Source organism: Notamacropus eugenii, chromosome 4, assembly GCF_028372415.1.
Source record: "Notamacropus eugenii isolate mMacEug1 chromosome 4, mMacEug1.pri_v2, whole genome shotgun sequence".
In the NCBI taxonomy this organism is placed as follows: Eukaryota; Metazoa; Chordata; class Mammalia; order Diprotodontia; family Macropodidae; genus Notamacropus; species Notamacropus eugenii.
Genome location: NC_092875.1, coordinates 80,481,466 through 80,502,081, shown reverse-complemented (window position 1 = coordinate 80,502,081; position 20,616 = coordinate 80,481,466). Strand labels below are relative to the sequence as shown.

Below are 20,616 nucleotides of genomic sequence, written 5' to 3'. Positions count from 1 at the left end.
TAGAGTGTAAGCTCCTTGAGGGTAGAAATTTTCTTTTTTATATTTGTATCCCCACTGCATAGCAAAGTGCCTGGTGCATAGTAGGTATTTAATAAATGTTTATTTGCTATCTGGCTAAAATGGCTAAACAAATTGTGGTACATGAACCCAATGCATTATTACTAGGCTGTAAGAAACAGTGAATATGAATACAGAAAAGGGTGGGGGGGAGGAGTTGTATGAACTGATATAAAGCAAAATAAAAAAGACCAGGCAAACAATACACACAATGACAACGATATTCCAAGTGAAAAGAAGAACACGACACAATAATGACCATACTTGGCCCCAAAGAAAAGATGTACCTCCTTCTCTTCTTTGCAGAAGGGAGTGGGGGGCAGGGCTCTGGGTACAGAACACTGCATATACTTTCAAACGTGGTTGATATGTTAGTTGGGTTTGCTGACTTGACTTCCCCCCCTCTTTTTTTTAATCTTTGTTATAAAGGATCGCTCTCTGAGTAGGGAGGGAGAGAAGAATATATTTGTAAATTAAAGTGATTAAAAAATAAAATCAGTAATTTTAAGAGACATGCATGATAGTCCATTCACTGACCTAGCCTCAGACTATCAGATATGTGATTTCAAAACCACCCACCACAAACACCCACACATATAATTCCTATCATATCATATCACATTACCACACACATGGAAAATGGATACATATGCACAGGAGACCATACATGAGATGTGCCTGAGAACAATGGAACGGAAAAACAAATACAGAAGGGAAATCATTTTGTGTAAATGCTGTAGGGATATCAGAGAAGAGGAAAGGAAATGTCTGGAATTATCAGGCTGGGTCAGCCAGGGAAATCTCCATGGAGGAAGGCAGTTTTAAGAAGAAACTGAAGCGAGCAGAGGTAGGCAGACAAGCATTCCAGGCCAGGACGATGAGAAGCAGATCGGTTGGAGCAGAAGGGCCAAGGTGCAACACCACACAGACTAAAGCAACTGCCTTCCCCACAAAAAATGCCCAGGGACAGGAATCTGGCCTTTTGAAAGCTGAACTGACTTCCACCAACCTTCAGTTCTATGAGTCTAGAGTTAGGACAAAGACACAGTGTGAACCTTTCCCAAGGAATTCGAGGGGGAGAACAGGCACTGGCCTGTGCTATGGACTGGACTCCAGCCAGAACAGGAAGGCAGCTGTAGGAACCACCAGCAGAAGCCAAACTGCCAAACACCTCCAACGAAGGGTCTGCCCTCTGGGCTCGGATGTCCTCCACTTCCTTCATTTCTCCTCAACTTCTGCAGTCTAATTTCCCCATTTTCCCTTCCGGATCAGCAGTGACCTGTTAAGTCCCCAATCCCTCCTCATTCTCCCTGACCCCTCTATTGGGAACAATGAGTGGGATGCTCTCAGAAAAGCCTGGAAAGCTGATACAAAGTGAAATGTACTATGTACAAAGTAACAGCAATACTGTAAGATGATCAGCTGTGAATGACTTAGCTGTTCTCAGCAAAGCAATGCTCCAAGCCAACTCTGAAGGACTTATGATGAAAAATGCTATCCATCCCCAGAGAAAGAGCTGATGGTGTCTGAATACAGGCAGAAGTGTACTTTTTACTTTATTTTTTTTTAAGGGTTTTTTTGTCTATGTTTGCTTTCACAACATGACTACTATGGAAATGTTTTGCATGACTGCACATGTATAACCCATATGGAATTGCTTGCCTTCTTAATGGTGGGGTGGGGGGAGGGAGGGAGGAAGGGAAAAAAACAAATGTTAAAAATGGTTTTTACATGGAACTGGGGAAAAACAAAAGACTGAATCAAAAAACAAAAAACCAACAAAAAAGGGACAATATGGTGCCATGTGAAAAAAATGCTGGACTTAAAGCTAGAGCATGGAGGTTCTAATGAGACATTTAAATCCTTCACAATGTGGCTCCACTCTACCTTTCCCGGTAGACTTTAACACATTCAATGATATAGACCTCATACATAATATTCTATCTCCCATTTCCATGCTTTTTCATAGACTGTCCCCCATGCCTGGTACACATCCCCTCTTCTTGCATACGCCCTTAATTTCCTCAGTTAAAACACCACCTTCTACATGCTGCTAGTAGCTTGCTGCTAGTAACTTGCCTTCAAGATGAACTTGTATGTTATGCTTCCAGAAAGCATGGACCGTGTTTAACATTCATCATTATATTCCCACCACCTAGCAGAGTACATGGTACACAGTAAGAGTTTAATAAATACTTCTTGATTGACTGATTCTTGACTTTGTTGATTACTGAGCTTGGGCAATCTATTAAACCTTTCTGGGCCTCAGCTTCCCCATCTGTAAAATGGGCTAGATAATGTCTAAGACCACTTGCAGTTCTTACTCTATAGTCCTGTGACCACTTTCTCCCTTTCCACTTTCCAGGGTTCTTTTCCCTCTCCACTGTCTCCTTTCACTCCAGAGTAGGCTATTCTCTAAGGAGTGCTTTTGAAGTGTTCTACTTTGTTGTCAAGTGCTGTGCCAGGCACTGGAAATTCAAAGACAAACAAGAGGCAGGTTTAAGCCCTCTCTTCACTCCACTCACTCAGAAAACATCCTGATGGCTCCAATGAATGGCTGCACAGAAGATTCCCAAGCCTGCGTTTCCAGTCCTCTTGATCTCTTTCTGAGTTCCAGGCCCACATGTCTACTTGGATATCCCACCAGCTCAACATGTCCACAAACAAGCACATTTCCCCCCAAAGATACTCCCACTTCCTTATCTGGATTTCATTCATGGTCCCACCATTCTCTCAGACACAAAGGACCACATGCTAGGTCATTTCTGCCTCCTCACTCTCCCACTATCTCCTAGCTAAGTCACTAAGTTCTTCTGATTATTCCTTTGAAGTGCTTCCCTATAATTTCTTTCCCACTGTTATCCCTCCTGTTTAATGCCCGTTTCACCACATGTTCAATGACAATACAGCTTCTCTGACCCCTCCCCAACAGAAGGCTCCCAAAAGAAAAAGCCAGGGGGTGACAGAATTTCTTATTCTAACATGGCTCTCCTTGGTTTACAGAATTTCACTACTTTATTCTCTAACACTCCCTTGGACAGGGTCCCACACTTTACAGCATTCTCAGAGTCTGCCTAGGTGCTCATATTTCTTACTACATGTAATGACTAATCTCAGGGGCCTTAACTTGTGTTATTCAGGAGCCTTGGTTGTAGTTTAAAGAATTAAATGGCATGTTTCAGGTAATCTTTCTAAAGCAAAGGTCTGTCCATATCACCCTGCTCCTCCACTCAACAAACTCCAATGGCTCTCTAATACCGCCAGAATCAAACATTAACTCCTTTGCTAGGCTTTTAAAGCCTTTCACAACCTGGCTGGCCTCTTCCTACCCTTCTAGCCTTCTTACACCTTACTCCCCTAGCAACACTGATCTAGCAACATGGACTTTCTTGTTGTCTTTGAATATGACCCCTCCACCTCTTTACCCTGGGCATCTTCAGCTATCCTCTGTATATGCAGTTCTCTTCTTCCTCACCTCCACCTCCTGGCTCCTCTGCTTCCTTCAAGACTCATTTCAAATGCCACTTTTTTTAAGAGGCCTTTCCCAGTCTTCTCTTCCCCAACAGCTTCCCTCTGAGATTGCTTTCATATACATTCGAATATATCTTGCATACATAGCTGTATGCATGTTGTCTCCTCCACCAGAATAGCTCTTTGAGGACAGGGAACCTGCTTTTGCATTTCTGTATATTCCTACAGTAACTGGCTCATTTTGTTTGCTGATCAGTCGTTTCAGTCATATCTGACTCTCTGTGACCCCATTTGGGGTTTTCTTGGCAGAGATACTAGAGTAATTTGCCATTTCCTTTTCCATCTCATTTGATGGATGAGGAAACTGAGCTAACTAGACTGAACACCTCCCAAATATATTATCTTTGAGGGAGAAAATGAATTTTACCTTCTTGGATGACTGCAATAGCCTTCTAATCCATCTCCCTGACACTTGTCTCTTCTCTCCCTCACCAAATACACACAGATTATTTTTACTAATCAGTTCTATCATATCACGCTCAGCAAGGTGATACGGTGGATAGACTGCCAGGCTAGGCCAAAGATTACCAATGCATTTCCTGCATTCAAATCTGGCCTCAGATACTTCCTAGCTATGTGATCCTAGGCAACTGTTTGCCTCAGTTCCATATCTACAAAATGAGCTGGAAAAGAATATGGCAAACCACTCCAGTATCTTTGCCAAGAAAACCCCAAATGGAGTCACAAACAGTCAGACATGACTGAAATGACTGAACAGCAATGAAATCCATCATATCATTACTACTGCTCAGAAATATTCAGTGGTTCCTGTTGCTTAAAATCCAGGCTTCTGAACTTGGCATTTAAAGTCCACAATAGTTTCAGTCTATCTTTCCAGCTTTATCCCACCACTGTTTCCCAATACAAACCATCTGTTCTAGCCAGTCTGGGTTCTTTACTGTCCCTTAAACTTTACAATTCTATTATTGATTAGGTGTGTTACCTTGACTATTAACCTCTCACATAAATAAAACAAGAAGATATTATTTTATGATCCCTCAGGGTTTTTCAACTTTAACTCTTATAATCACCCCAAAAGGGTACTAAAAATGCTAACTATTACAATAAAAAAGAGAATTATTAAAGGTAAGTGTATTGTCAAAAAATACAAAAGACCATAATACTCCTATGTGCAGAAGAAATAATAATTTACTTAGAAAACCCCAGAGAACCAGCAAAAAAAATAGTCAAAGTGATTCATGGCTTCAATAAAGTAGCCAGATACAAAATAAATGCACTAAAAACCACCAACATCTCTATTTAGTATTAATAGAAACCAGGCACAATCAATAGTGAGAGAAATTCACTGATGTAATTTGACAGAAATTAGGGATAGATCACCATCTCATACCATATACTACATATATTGTAACAGCTTCCCTAAGTGACCTAAACAAAAGGTTATATTATAAAAAAATTGGAGGAGAAGGGAAAGAGAATTCATGATCAAACAAGAGACCAAGGAAACTGCAAACGACCAAATAGTCAATTTTGGTAAAGCAAACATTTTTAAACTCTACCAAAATCAATTTTACTCAAATAAAAAGAAAAACTGGAAAAGTGTGGGGGGAGAGGGGGAAATCTTTACATCAGTTATCTTTGGCATCCAAGATATATAGGGAATAGACACAAAAATATAAACCATTACTGAATAGATAAATGGTCAAAATATATAAAGAGTTTTCAAAAGTAATACAAATGATAATGCGGGAAATGTTCCAAATCATGAGTCATAAGAGAAATGTATGTTTATACAATTCTGAGGTTTTACCTCATATTTATCAAAATGACAAAGGTGATAAAAGACTGGAATGATCAGTGAATTTTGGAGGGTTTGGAGCTTCTACTCCAGATACACTAATACACTGTGGTCCAACCAATTACTCTGGAAAACAACTTGAAATTATGCAAGAGAAGTCACTGAATTGCCCATACCCTTTGACTAACTAATCCTACTACTGAATATATACCCTAGGAGGACAAGGGCAAAGAGGTACGCCACATGATACTCATAGCTGTACTTTTAGAAAGTCAAAAAAAAATAGGAAGAAGGAAAGGAGGGACCAAGGAGGAAAGGAAAGAATGGAAGGAAGGAAGGAAGATAGAAAGAAGGAAAGGAAGGAAGGAAAGAAAGAAGAGAAAGAAAGCAGGGAGAAAGGAAAGAGAAAAAAGGAAAGGAAGGAAGGAAGAAAAAGAAAAAGAAAAGAAAGGAAGGAAGGAAGGAAGGAAGGAAGGAAGGAAGGAAGGAAGGAAGGAAGGAAGGAAGGAAGGAAGGAAGGAAAGAAACACAATTGGTACCCATCAATTAAGCAATGGCTGAACAGACTGTGACTCCTGAACATAATAGTGCATTACTAAACTGACTGAACTGTAGTAAAGGAAAAATATGAGAAATTCAGAGGAAAATAGTAAGGTTTGCATGAATTGTTGCAGAACAGAGAAAACAGAACCAGAAGAACCGACATTCACAACCACTATAATCATGCAAATGAAAACAACCTCAAAAGGCAGTCAAGTTCTGACTAAACAGAATGCTCAATTTTGATCCCAAACAATAGATAATAAAACATATTTCCCACCTCTCAGTAAAGAGATGGCGGACTACAGGTGCCAAATGTCGCACTTACTATCAGACATGATCCCTGTGGTGGTTAGTTTTGTTTAACTACTTTTCCTCATTACAACAAAGGATTCTAATGGGTGGGTAGATTCTGCCTGGAGAGAGATCTAATCTCAAGAGAGATATAATTTTCTAATTCCATGCTGCCCAATTCAATCTTGGGACAAAGGAATAGCTATGGTCCAGGGGAGATGTTCTCTTGGAACTTCTCAAAGGACACAGAGAATTTCCAAATATAGACTGTGAAATGGAGAAAGAGGAAGAAGACAGTCATTTCCAGATAGACCCTCAGGTGAACATAGGCTGGGATCAGACTTACCCATGACCTCAAGCTGGGCATGCATGAAGCTCTCAGCTTCATCTCGCAGGGAGCTGTGGGCCCTCAGTGGTACTGGGAGGAAGCCATAGACCTCCTTGTTGCAGACAAACATCTGCACTTCTGCAAGCAGCAAAAACCAGAAAAGAAGTCAAAGTGTTGTTGTATTGATACAATACACAAACATTCAAATACCAAGCTGATTCAAAGACCATGCTAGGTGGATGCGTAGGCAGAGGTATTTATGCAAATATGAGATTTTGTTATTCTTTGGGTGACCCCCTCCTTGGAGCCGAATCTTGTCTAAAGTCACATGGATGCCCCAAGTCTGTAATAAGGCCGGGAATGCTCACCTGCTTGCTTACAGGAGAAGGCAAAGACAATGATGTCATCAAAGGACCAGGTGTAATCAGGATGTGGGGGATAGAAGGAGAGCTCCCGGGAGGCCTCTTTTCTTAGGTCTATCAGAAAGGTGGAGTGCACCATGGGAACAGCAAAGCAGCCACGGCGATCCCGCCTCCTGATGGGTATGTATGCAGGTGTCCGCTTATAATAGCCCTGGGAGGAAAGACAACTGTGTCCCTGAGTAGAAGAGGAATACCCAGGGAGCTCCTAAGGGAGATTCAGAGCCCTAGAAGGTGAGTTCAAGAGGACAAGGATCATACACAGTGAAGAGCTGCTTGTATTTCTGTACAAAAAAAGTGTAAATGTGAAGAAAGCAGGAACTAGTGAGGAATCAATCAAGAAGCATGTATTCATAGCTTTATTAATTTACTAATGTGCCAGGTAATGTACTAAGTGCTAGCTAGACAAAGAAAGGCAAAAAACTAGTTCCTGTCCTCAAGGAACTTACATTTCAGTGGAAAGCAAAAGACAAAGTTGTTTGGGTCTTAAGAAAGCAAAGGCAGGGCAGACAAACCCTGATATTTCTTAAATGCCCAGTTCAGAAGCCAACAGAATTAGGGTTACCAAAATCCTGAAAGTGGGACTTTTACGTTCCCCGTGGTCAACACCACACTCTGTATGGACGTTGTGACCTACTTACCTGAGAAGTCATTCCGCACCAGAAATTGGAATAGGCAGCTCTGGAGTCCAACATGGGAGCCACAACTGTCTTGTTCTCTGCGATCAGCAGAGACAGAGTGTCTGGGTTTATCAGAAGATTATCGGCATCCAGAAACTAAAAAGCAGAAGAAGAGAGCAAGGGTAGAATTCATATCACATGACTAAGGCAGCCCTCACCCAGCTGGCTTGTCCAAAGTTCTCAGGACATAACACCCCCCCAGCTGTCTTCCTCCTGCCCTCCAGCCTCTCTCACACTAGCCAGCATAGCAGTCTTTAAGTCCTAGTCAACCCAGATACTTTTTCACATGGCAACTTTAATCACATTTTACTGATAGCCTGTGTTCTTCTATTACCTTCATTTTCAAATATAATTCTTTCCCTATCCATTGAGCCATATCTTGTGTCAAAAGATTTAAAAAGAGGGGGCGAAAGCAACTCAGAAAAACTAACATCTCGACTGGTTCTGACAGTCTCTGACATCATTGATTAAAAATGCCAGCCAGCACAAGGCCAAGGACCTCCTTCCAAGTGGACATCAAACCCTTAATGAGAACACCTTGAATCTGACCAACCACATAGTTACTGTGACCAACCATATGGTTACTGACTAACCATATTATCATGTTAACTAACCATATAGTTATTGACTAACCATACCATCATATTGACCAACCATATCCATAACCATCTAGCCTACATCTCTGTATCTTCTGCACAAGAACAGTATGAGAATCTCTGGCAAATGCTTAACTAAAATCTGGGCAAACTGTATCTATTGGATTCCTTTGATCTATTAGAATAACCCTGTCAAAAAATACTAGGTTAGTCTGACATGACCTGCTCTTGACAAAACTACGTTAGCTCTTTGTGATATTGGCTCCCTTCTCTAAGCATTATTTTTTTTAAAAATTAGACATTTCGCCGTTCTCCAGTTTTGGCCAAGAAATCACTAGCTACTCTGCTTTGGACTAAGGAAGGGGGCCAGCAGATTCTCAGAAAATTGAAGTCCCTCAACACTTTTGTATCATGAAAGGTTTGTGATCTACTTCCCAAACTCCTCCAGCACAAACCAGAGCCACAAAGCTATTCATATTCTTTGTTCTGGAAATTCCTCTCTTGGAGACCACACTCCAAAACGAAAAAAAAAAATTTATGCAAAGACATTCTCAGCTGTGCCATTCAAAATTGAATGACTGCCAACATTCCCCTCATCCCCCTGAACAGGGTGTTAGGTAAGCAGTGATTTGATGGCAGCAGGGTGATGGAATGGGGAGAGCGCTGGGCTGGACCTTGGTGCACTGAGGCCTGCATTGAATGAATGCCTAGCTCCAACACATATTCACTAGCTGTGTGAGTGTGGACAAGTCCCTCCATCTCTCTGAGTCTCAGTTTCTCCATCTGCAAAATGAAGATAATAATCCTTGCACTATTAACCTTAAAGGGATCTGAAAATCTTTAAAGAGTATAGAACGGGAGCTTTTATTACTGAGACTATGTATGGACACTGGTAAGACAAAAATGTGTCTGAGAAGTATGCTAAGTGTAAAAAGGAGAAGACAAAATGCCACATGCAACAGTGATCATGATTCCATTAACATCATTCCAATAAAGAGAATTGAGTGTAGATTTGAATATTTATTTGCTTTTTGGTTTAGGGGTAGTTTCTCAATTTCATATTTTTTAATGACAATTAGAGGTACTTAGTTAAATGAGACAAGGTAGTGGTTGGAAGTTTCAATCTAAGATATATATCTGTTGCTATTCAGTGGTTTCAGTTATATCTGACTCTTTGTGACTCCACTGAGGTTTTCTTGGCAGAGATACTAGAGTGGTTTGCCATTTCCTTCTCCAGTTCATTTTACAGATGAGAAACTCAGGTAAAAGGGGTAAATGACTTGCACAGAGTGATACAGCTGTTAAGTATCTGCGGCTGCATTTGAACTCAGGTCCTTCTGACTCCGGGTCTAGTGCTCTATCCACTGCACCACCTAGCTGCCCCAAGATCTCCCTTTAGGTCATAAAATATCAGAACTGACAAGGACCTAAAGGAAAATCTAGACCAACCTCCCCATTTTACAGAGGGGTAAACTGAGACCTATCTGAGGGACATGGCTTATTCAAGGTCACATGGCTAGCCAGTGACAGAGTTAGGACTCAAAGTTCAAATTCAAACTGAAGCTGAGATAATATCCTCAAAAAGTCTCCGCTGGGTGCTAACACTGATCACCTCAGTTCAAAGTGCTTCTGTATCTACATTCACAGACCTTGCAAAAACTAGGGAAATGTGCTATTTTAAGGAACAGTGGGGTGAGGATGATGGCAGGAGCAGGTGATGGCAATCCTTTTGCAAAATGAAAAGAATTAATTTACCTGTTGATATATCTAGATGATCACATGCCAGGTTTGCTTACAGCAAGAAGCACTTGTGATGCCAGCTATTTCAGGTTTCTATATTCTCTCCTGCACTGTATATAGCCCAGCTCCTTCTCCTGCAAGACTTGTCTCTCCAGCAATTTGGAACTATGCCCAAAGGGCTACAAAAATGTGCATACCCTTTGACCCAGCAATATCGCTACTAGGACTATATCCCCAAGAGATCATAAAAATGGGAAAGGGTCCCACATGTACAAAAATATTTATAGCAGCACTCTATGTAGTTGCCAAAAACTGGAAGTCAAGGGGATGTCCATCAATTGGGGAATGGCTGAATAAATTATGGTATATGAATGTAATGGAGTACTATTGTGCCATAAGAAATGATGAACAAGAAGACTTCAGAGAGGCCTGGAAGGACTTATATGACCTGATGCTGAGTGAAAGGAGCAGAACCAGGAGAACTTTATGCACAGCAACAACCACAGTGTGTGAGAGTTTTTTCTGGTAGACTTAGATTTTTGTAATAACACAAGAACTTCTTACCAAAAAAAAAATCCCAATGGAGGATCTCAAGGCAAAATGCCTGCCACACTCAGAGAGAGAAATATGGAAGTCACTCACATATTGTAGCAGATCATGTTTGTGTATGTGTATGTGTTTGTGTATCATGTTCTGATCTGTTATACAATTTCTTTCATTTATCTTAGTCTGACTACATAGCATGACTATAGTGAAAATATACTCAATAGGAAAGTATATGTAGAATCTATACAGAATTGTATGCAGTCGTGGGGAGGGAGGGGGGGAGTGGGGGGTAGGTGGGGGGGATAAAATCACAATTGTATGGCAGTGATTGTTAAACATTACAAAATTAAAAAAAAAAAAAAGACTTGTCTCTCCAGGTCCATAGGGAGAGAGCAGTCATACTCTCAACCTTAATTCTGCTCTGCCTCCTGCTGCTTCTGTCATGAAAGGTGCTCACTCTAACCTACCCAGGGCCAAAGAAATCCTGGAACATCTGTCAACTCCACAGTGATACCAGGATTCCTGATCCCTGCATCTCTCAAAGCAGTCTTGGACGCTGATGGTGCAAATGGGGCATTTTTTTTCACTTAAATTTTAATTGCTTATCAAATGGGACCTTTCTGATCATGATGGTGATGATTTATGGAGAGGTACTGTGGCATCCTTAGAGTCAAGAGTTCAAGTTCAGCTTCTGATGGATCCTGGCTGAGTGGCTCTGAGCAAGTCACTTTAATTCTTGGTGTTCCAGGCAACTCTCTTAAGACTATAAATGGCAGAGCAAAGACTGAGCAGCACTGGAACAAGGAGTTTCTTCCTCTGAGAGTTCTTTATACCAATAAAATCACTGAGCCAGTCCAAAATAAGCAAACAAACAAACCCCCTGACCTTTATAAAACAAGTTCCAAAGGCAATGTGGCACAGAGTGAATGAAGATCTAGCCTCAAAGTCCAAGGATTCAAGTACAGACTGGGAAGCATACTGTCTGGGTGATCCTAGGAGAGTCCTTTCAGTCAGTCCCCAGGCAATTCCCCAAGGCTCTCTAAGCCTCTAACCAATGAAATCACAGGGGTCAAGCTGAATACTTCAAGTGTGCAAAGCATATATTAACTGATGAAATATTATTATTCACATTTTACAGAAAAAGAAACTGAGGTTTAGTGACTTGGCTAAGATCACACAATATGTATCTGAGGTGGATTTTGAACTCAGGTTTTGGGGACTCCAAGGTCAACATTCTTGCTGCCTCTCTTGGATCAGCACCCATTCAGTTTTAACTTGTGACAGGCAACTTCCTCTTCCTTCATAAAGCCAAGAGGATGGGAAGCTGAGATGGGGGCCGGAGGGGAAGAAGGGGAAGGGTGGGAAGCGGCTCTTACCAGGATGTAGTCTGCCCACATGTCCCGAGCTGATTTCAGGGCTGCCTGTCTGAGCTTCATCACATGCTCGTAGCGAGAATTGGACCAGTGCTTGGGGCCTTCCTCATCAGGGTAGGACCTGTGGGGTGGCACAATTGCCTAAGAAGTTAGTGCCAGAGCCAGGCTGGAGCCCCAGACCAGATGGCAGCCTATCCCTCTGGGGAGTGCTGAGAGGAGGGAAACCCGGCGGTGTGTGTCTGGGGGCGGTCTCCATGGTTGGGTGCCCCTGCAGGACAGCTTTCCGCCTCCTGCACTATCCCTTCCCAGGCCTCACCTCGGCTCGTCCATGGGCCGCCACTCCACGTAGTGGTACAAGCTCTTCACGCCCACCAGCCATTCCCGAAGCACTGCCGAGGTATTGTCCACGTTGTGGTCCGTGGCCACCCTGCACGGGCACAGGCACGCGGCGCTCAGGGCAGGGATCGGCTGGGCAGGGGCCCGCGCCAGGGGAGGGGGCAGGGGGCAGAGATGGGGATCCTCACCATAGCGCGGTCCGGTCCCGCGGGTGCCGCAGCCTCTCCAGGGCGCCCAGGGTCGAGGGCAGCGCGTGGGCCGCATTCCGGGCGATGAGAGCGATGAGGACCCGCGGCGCCTGCAGGGAAGACTCGGGGCTCCAGCGCTCCTCCGGAAAGTAGGCGGCAGCTCGGCCCGGGCCCCGCAGCAGCAGCGCGGCGGCGGCGCAGAGCGCCAGGCCCAGCAGGCGCGGGGCCCGGGGGCTCGAGCTCGGGCTCCGGCTCCCGGCCCAGGCTGTGCCCATGGCGAGAGAACCCGGCCTGTGGCTGACCGCTGCGGCCCGCCGCCTCGCCTTTAAGCCGCCTTTCTGCCCTCCGACCACCGCTCTCCGCACACAGCCCAGCCCAGGCCAGCCCCGCCGGCCCCGCCACCGCGTCTCCCGCGGAAGCTGTCGGCCCACTCCGTATGAACCTAGCGCCGGGATCCGGCCTTAACGCAAAGGGCCTCGTGTTCCAGGCCCCCAGCCCGGGCCCCGCCCCGCCCCAGCACCGGTCTCTGGCCGTAAAGGGGTGGTCCCTCCTCCCCAGACCTGCCCCTTCCCCAACCGACACAGCCGGCCACGGAGCCCAGCCTGGTAGGGATCCGCCTCTTGAGCCTAGACCTGGAGGCCTGGGGAGAGGCTCACTGTGTGTCCCAGCCCGGGTGCAGGGAGGACACTGGGCTTGTGCCCTACGGGATTGGGTCCGACAAACAGGACCCCACCACGGCCGGAGCGCCGGGCACCGGCCTTAAAAGGACGGAACAGCCGATCCTAAGTGGCCCAGTGCCCAGGCTTCCTGCGGCACAGAGCGGCTGAGTCGAGCACTGCGTCTGGGTCTTAGGGTTGTGCGTCCCCATCCGAAGTGACTTTTAGATGGGGTATTTCATTCACCCAGGAGTCACAGAACGTCAGAAGTGGAGGGCAGCCTCTCTAAACCCCGAGCATCACCCTGTTAGGTGGGGGGTGCCGCTGACACCTCGGCCCCTGCCCCTGCATCTACTCCTCCCCTTACCATCTAGGGAGCCCGGGGGGTTGGCCTCCAACCCCACCCTCTCTCAGACACTGAGTGTGAAGACCTCTCCGTCTTCAAGCCCACTGCCACGTGTGAAGAAGCCTTAGCTGCTCCAACCAGCTTCCCCAGACCTCCGAGCAGCGTGCTTAACTCTTCGTTCCGGAGCTGAAGAGGGCGTGAGGGATCATCTGGAGTGATGTCGGAACAGAGGCCCAGAGATTGTTACATAATAGCACTTATATAAGACTTTAATGTTTGCGAAGCATTTTACTCGTTTTTATGTGATACGATCCTCACAATAACCCTGGGGGCAGGGGATATTGTTACTCCTGTTTTACAGAAGAGGAAACTTTAGTTAAATGACTTGCCCAGGTTTACTCAGCTAGTAAGTGTAACTTGCTGAAGGTCACACAGGTAATAAATGCTCCCAGCCCTTTATAAATATTCAGGGGCCAGAGCCAGAATCTCACAGATCAAATTGGAAGTCCCAACATATCTTCCATGTGTAGCCACTTGCACTTTTTACTATATTGGGTTGGTGTAAAGGAAATGGCGAGGAGTATGTGCTTATTTTGGTCCCTGGGAAATCAATCATCAGATATTTACTGACTGATTCTACACCCTCCACTACTTTGTTTATGGAGGAATACAGGTTACTGCTATTTGTTCTCCATCACTACAGGAACTTGTAGAGTAGGGTCACTAGTCAATTGAAACTTTTCCTCTACAGTAATTAGAAAATTCTTAACTCCTCCTCCCCTGACACCTGTGATTCAGAGTAGCTATCTGCTGAAGTGAAAATCTTCTTATGATACTACCAGTCCCTGTTCTCTCAGTCCTATCTAGTTTTTCCCAACCTCTCCCAATTCTTTATACTCCCTGGCCTATTGTTCTCACTGGTACCTCCCTCTCATCCGAAACCCAAATCTTTTCTTACATTCTTTCCAACTTTCTATGTTCAACCTAACACCCTCCAGGAGACCCTACTTCCTGGACAGCAACCATACCCAATGCTGGATGCTCCTCTCATCCCTGCACCTTATCCCAACTGGGCTGAGAAAAGTGTGTGTCATATTTCTTGTTCCTAACTGCCATTTCCAAATTACCCCTCTTTTTCTATCACTTTGTAACCTCTCTTCTGTAGAGATTCCATCCATCTCTATCAGTGATGTTAAGATCTTTCTTGTATAGTTTTTTTATTTATTTTTGCCACCTTTTCTTAATCTCTTCTGTTTTTGTTAAATCTCTACTGCTTTTACCTTTTGTCAGCCCATTTTTACATAAAACTTTCCCTTTATATCTCTGATTTTCTTGGAGATCTCTTGTCTTTCTCATTCTAAATATAAAAAAACCTAAGATCTTGGCAACTGATCTCATCACTTCTTGGCAAGTAGAAGAAGACATGGAAGCAGCGTCAGACTGTGTATTCTTGAGTTCGAAGATCACTGCATATGGTGACTGCAGCCGTGAAATTAAAAGACACTTGCTCCCTGGAAGGAAAGCTATGGCAAATCTGGGCAGTTTTTCCAGTAGCAACATATGGTTGTGAGAGATGGGTTAGTGCTGTAGTGTAAACACTTTTGAATTGTGGTGCTTGAAAAGACTTTTGAGATTCTCTTGGACAGCAAGGAGGTCAAATCAGTCAAATACTTAAAGAAACTAATTCAGTCTATTCAACAGGTCAAATATGGAAGCTGAAGCTTAAATACTTACCTTGGCCATGGTGAAAAGATAAGACTCATTAGAAAAAGCCCTGATGTTGGGAAAGAGGAAAGGCAAAAGGAAAATGTAGAAGATGAGATAGATAGATAGATAGATAGTCTCATGGACACAATGAACATGAACTTGGACAGACTTTGAGAAACAGTGGAAGATCCATGGGTTCATGCAGAGTTAGACACTACTGAACAACTGAACAACAGCCATCTCTTATCAGGGCAGCTAGGTGGTACAATGAATTGAGTTGGGGGCCTAAAGTCAGGAACACTCCTCTTCCTTCAAATCTGACCTCAGACCCTAACTAGCTGTGTGACCAGGCAAATCACTTCACCCTGTTTGCCTCAGTTCCTCATCTGTAAAATGAGTTGGGGAAGGAAATGATAAACCAGTCCAGTATCTCTGCCAAGAAAACCCCCAAATGGTGTCACAATGAGTTGGAAATGACTCAACAACAATCACCCTATTCAGATTCTGTCATCCACTGGCTTCTAGGGTGCTCTTCTCCCTTCTTTTTCAAAGATTTGTGTATATACCTGTGACACAGGTTTCTTGCTTCCAACCTCTGCCCTAATACTTGAAAATTTTAGCACAGATTTTGATGTCCTCTCAAACATCCTAGCCCCTCTGCACTTCAATACCTATATGTCTTTACTCCATGTCAGTAAACCACAGGGTCATACCTTGGATCTCATTACTATGCTGCCTCCATGATCCTGAAACTCTGAAGTTTCTCTCTGATTCTAACTTCCTGACCCTCCATTTCTCCCTCTGTTTCACCCCCTCCTAAACCTATAGAGAGAATAGGTTCTCCCAATCCATCACACCTTCTTTATCCTGACTTTACCACGTTAGTCTTGGCCCTGTCATTGACCAGTTCAGTCTCACACTGCCCCTTGTCCCCTTCACGTGTCCCCACCCATACATTGTCCCTAATCCTGGGTTATCCCTACAATCTTCTTTCTTTGCTCCTACTCACATCCTGCGTTATGCCACTGGAGGGAGTTGCTTAACCATACTAACTGTGCCCTTCTCTTTGCCAAAGTCAACCCTTGTATGTGTGCCTTCTTGTCCCCTCCCCTTTTCTCTCCTCGGGTATAAAGCTTCCTCCTTTGCTCATGAATCTTCCCTCTCTTCAGTCTCTACTCAGCTCAGATCCTTGACTGTTTCCTACACGCATAGTCAGGCCTCCCTGTCTTAAAAACCTTTCTTTTATCCTGTCATCTTCTCAAGTTATTGTTCTTCTCTCTCTTTTAAACAAAGTCCTAGGAAAAGTCTTCTCTCTGTAAATCCAGCTCATTTCTTAGCCCCTTGACACCTGGTTTCTGAATCTTATCAGCTCCACTGAAGCTCCTCTTTCCAGAGTCATCAGGGATTTCTTACCCATCAAGTTGGATAGGTTTTTCTCAGTCCTTAATCCTACATGACCTCTCTACAGTTTTTAGTCTTCTCAACCATTCCCTCACACAGTTTTCAGGATACTTATTTCTTCAGCTTCTCTTGTCTAAAAACCCACTCCTTCTCAGACTCCTTTCCTAGATCATCCTTAACTCCCCCCAACTATGAATAGTTCCCAAAGTTCTGTCCTGGGTCTCTTCTCTCCACTCTCAACATTCTTTTCTTTACTTTCACCAGCTCCCATGGGTTTAATTATCACCTATATGCAGACATCCATATGACACTCTCAAGGTCTCTCTCAAGAACTTTGAATTTGACTGTGCAACATGGGAGACACTGGCACAGGACCACTCAGCATAGCATGCCCACATAAGAAAAGGTTCTGTGCTCTTTGAGCAAAGCAGAATTGACACAGCACAAAGTAAATGTAGCATGCGCAAATTTGGGATATCCACCCCAAATATTCACATGGACTATCTGTGCCCAACCTGTGGTAGAGCATTCCAAGCTTGTATTGGTCTGATCAACCACAATCAGACACACTGAAATTTCACTTTACAATAGTGATGTCATTTTGGTCCTCTTCGAAGATGAAGGACAACAACCAACCATATGCAGATAACTCCCACATCTATACAGTTCTAATCTGCTGAATTCTAGTTTTATATTGCCAAACATTCACCAGACATCTCCATCTGGATGTCCCCATTAATATCTCAAGGTCAATATGTCCAAAGCAGAACTCATTATCTTCCCCCTAATGAACCCATACCACCATTCTAGTCACTAAATATTGAAACCTTGCTATCATCCCAGATACTTCCCTCTCCTTTACACCCCCTCTCCATTCTGTTGCCAAGTCCCCAGCTCCACAGCATCACTTGCATCCATTTCTCTCCACTCACTACCACCCTAATTCAACACCTCTTCCCTTTTCTATTATAATAGTCCCCTGTTTGCCTGTTTCCAGTCTCTTTTCTCCCATGCTAACATAATACTCTTCCTAAGGCATAGATCTGACTATGTTACTTATATAGAAATCATCTGGGGATCCCTATTGCTCTTAAGATAAAATACTGACTCCTCAGTCTAGGATCTAAAGTCTTTTACAACCTGATACCAGACTGTCTTTCCAGACTTATTTCATGCATTCAACATTCCAGCCAAATAGGCCTAATAGTTGTTCCCTGAACTTGACATTGTCTCATATTTCTAGGCCTTGACATAAGCTGTCCTCAGTCCCTGGTATGTGTTCCTTGTTCACCTCCACCTCTTAGGATCCTTATCCTAGGTTTCCTCTTATGCAGTGCCTTTACTCCCCCTCAGATTACTTCCTATTTATTCATCTGTCTGTGTACGTGGTGTATTTCCCCAGCTGAACCTAAATTCTTTGAGAACCAGAGATTTTTGTCTTTGTATTTTAAATACCTACCATGGTAACTTGCATGTGATCATGCTTAATAATTATTTGCTGGTGCCCCAGGTGAGTTGGGTTGTTCCCAGAAGGACAGCCCTATTACATGCGCAGGAAGATCGGACTCCTGACTGGCTCTGAGCCACATGAGAGAAACTTCATTGAGAGAAGGGGCAAATTTTGGAATGACTAGTGGAAGCACTCTAGCTATGTGAGCAAAGCCAGCCCTCTCCCCATTCCTACCTTGATTTCCAGCACCTACACCCCCAGAAATTGCTAATAGCAGGCTTTCCAGGTGAGATCATTCTGTTCTTGGCTGAACTGAGATTTTATCTCATTCCTGAATTGAAAAGCCTGTTTGCTCCTGTGTATTCTATTGTCTTCCCTAATCTATATAAACTGCACTGATTTCTGTTTTCCAGTTTATTTGGATAAATATGTTTGCTAGCTATCCCTGATTGTCTTTTGTATAACAGGTTTTTGGTGGGAAGGACCTAAGCTAACTCTTTTACCTTTCCAACCTGTGACAAGACTGCATTCTGGGGAGGCACTGGCTCAAAGTGCCTGGCCCTCCCTTCATTGGAATTTCCTCCAAGTTTAGAGAGGGCACCCAGGGCCAGGCTAAACAACTGGTGTTTGAACCACCTGACTTCCCTTCTCCTAAGAGAAACCCAGTACACTTCACAAGCTGATGGCTGAGGATGATGTCCCCAGAAGGGTTTCCTTACAGGCGTAATTGGATTCTGACAAGAAAAGGGGGCTAATTAGTTCAATCTTCTCCTAGGATTACCCCTATACATATGTGTGTGTGTGTGTGTGTGTGTGTGTGTGTGTGTGTGTGTGTGTGTGTACATATAATCTGTCTCTCAGTTCATTATTTGCAGGGAGACTGTACCTCTAGGCCTCACCAGGGTTATCCCTGGGTTACACCTAGGTTTTATAAGCAGGAAGGTGGTGCAGTAGATAACATCCTGGACCTACAATCAGGAACAATTAAGTTCAAATTTAGCCTCAGATACTTATTAGCTGAGTGATCGCAACCTAATTAGTTAGCCTTATTTTCCTTATCTACAAAATGAGGATAATAATAGGACCTACATACCCCAGGATTGTAGTAAGGATAAAATGAGATATTTGTAAAGTGTTTGCAACTTAAAAGCAGAATACAAATGCTATCTATTTTTATTAGCCAATAGTTTAAAGAAAACACAAGTATTTTTTCAAAATATGTTGTATTGAATAGATATTTGCTATACTATATATACATATGTATATATACACATATATAAATTTTCACAGATTACAGGCTTGTCAAGAAAATTTTTAGAACCTATTTTCACAAAATTATAAGGAAAAACTTACTTGCCATTAGAATTAGAGTTAGGAAGCCTGGTTTCCTAAACCCGGGTTCTGATACTGTGTGGTTTTGGAGAGTCACTTAAACTTATTTCAGCCTGTTTCCTCATTGTAGGAGACGAGTTTGGACAATTCTAAGTTTTCATGATTCCTTTCAAATTTTAGTTTGTCTTTAGGATCCTTAGAAAAGTATTCATACATACCAGTTTTCAAATACCTAGTCAGATTTTTTAATGATTAAAAATGCTTCAATAACGTAAAGATGAAATATAAAATGATACAAGCAAAAATGATAATGTCCCAAACTGCATGCCACCTGCTCAACGTATATAACACCTTATCTAAATTATTCAACACAAAAAAAGCCTATTCAATTTTCCTAGAAACGAAATCACATTTTCTTTTCTTAAAATCAAGACTATGATGGAAACCCAGTACACAGAGCCACAGCAGTGACAAGGTCCTCCACTCCAAGAAAAGAATAAAGTTAAACTCCATTTCTGAGTGGGATGAAACCAATTGACAGATCATTGTTCTTTCAGTGTAAGGGTTGCTGTGACTTTAAACTCTGTATCTAATGCAGATGCAGAGAGAGACACATAGTACATTTTCTGAAATGCAGTTTCTAAAGAGTCTAGCGGTCCAAGGCTATTGATTGTTAACTTTAGAACATGCAGGGAAGAGGAACTACAGAGGGAGGGCAGGCAAGAAGTCGGAAGAGCAGAAAAGCCCAGATGTGACTGGGGAAGTTCACTTGGGGTTTTCCCAAGAAGGAAAGACAAAGAAGGAGCTGCCCCTCATGAGAATTACTTTGGAAAACAGCTGAAAAAAAGCAGGCAGAGTTCCTAACTTAAGACTTAATAAAGTAGTTTAGCTCAGAAAAAAGAAAAAGAAAAAGCACATCTCTGTCTTTTAGCCAGCAGTATTCAAGTCAGGGAAAGGATTCTGTAAACCCATGAACTGGGATCAGGCTGCTGGGACGAGGGCCACCAAGTTCAAATCCGGAAAATTCTTCAATGTTAGAGCAGGCAAGGACAGAAGCTTACTGTTCCTCAAAAACTTAGCTCTTAAGCTGTTACAAGAACCATTCAGAATCAGATTTTTTTTTCCCTAGATTTTCAGAAATTGCTTTAAGAAATGAATTCCATAAACTTTATTTATTTATAATATCTGAGTCACCTCCCACTCCATACCCCATTTTTGTTTTAGTCAATAAACTAAAGTTAGTCAAATGCTTATTAAGCACCTGCTACGTGCCACACTCTGTGTTCAGCTCCAAGCATACAAAAAGAGACAAAAGTCAGTCCCTGCTCTCAGGAAGT

The 20,616-nt window shown here is 43.2% G+C and overlaps 1 protein-coding gene across 2 annotated transcripts in view; it reads right to left on the bottom strand.

Moving 5' to 3' along the window:
- COLGALT1 (collagen beta(1-O)galactosyltransferase 1) overlaps positions 1-12,791 on the bottom strand; it is a 31,877-nt gene extending 19,086 nt beyond the window's left edge. For both annotated transcript variants that reach the window (XM_072602489.1, XM_072602490.1), the window contains exons 1-6: positions 12,388-12,791; positions 12,180-12,290; positions 11,867-11,984; positions 7,570-7,704; positions 6,878-7,082; positions 6,528-6,647 (exon numbers count right to left, since the gene is read on the bottom strand). In XM_072602489.1, the coding sequence (XP_072458590.1) occupies positions 6,528-6,647; positions 6,878-7,082; positions 7,570-7,704; positions 11,867-11,984; positions 12,180-12,290; positions 12,388-12,662 (964 nt within the window). In that variant the 5' untranslated portion in view covers positions 12,663-12,791. The remainder of the gene's footprint in view (positions 1-6,527; positions 6,648-6,877; positions 7,083-7,569; positions 7,705-11,866; positions 11,985-12,179; positions 12,291-12,387) is intronic.
- Between the last annotated feature and the right edge of the window lie 7,825 nt (positions 12,792-20,616).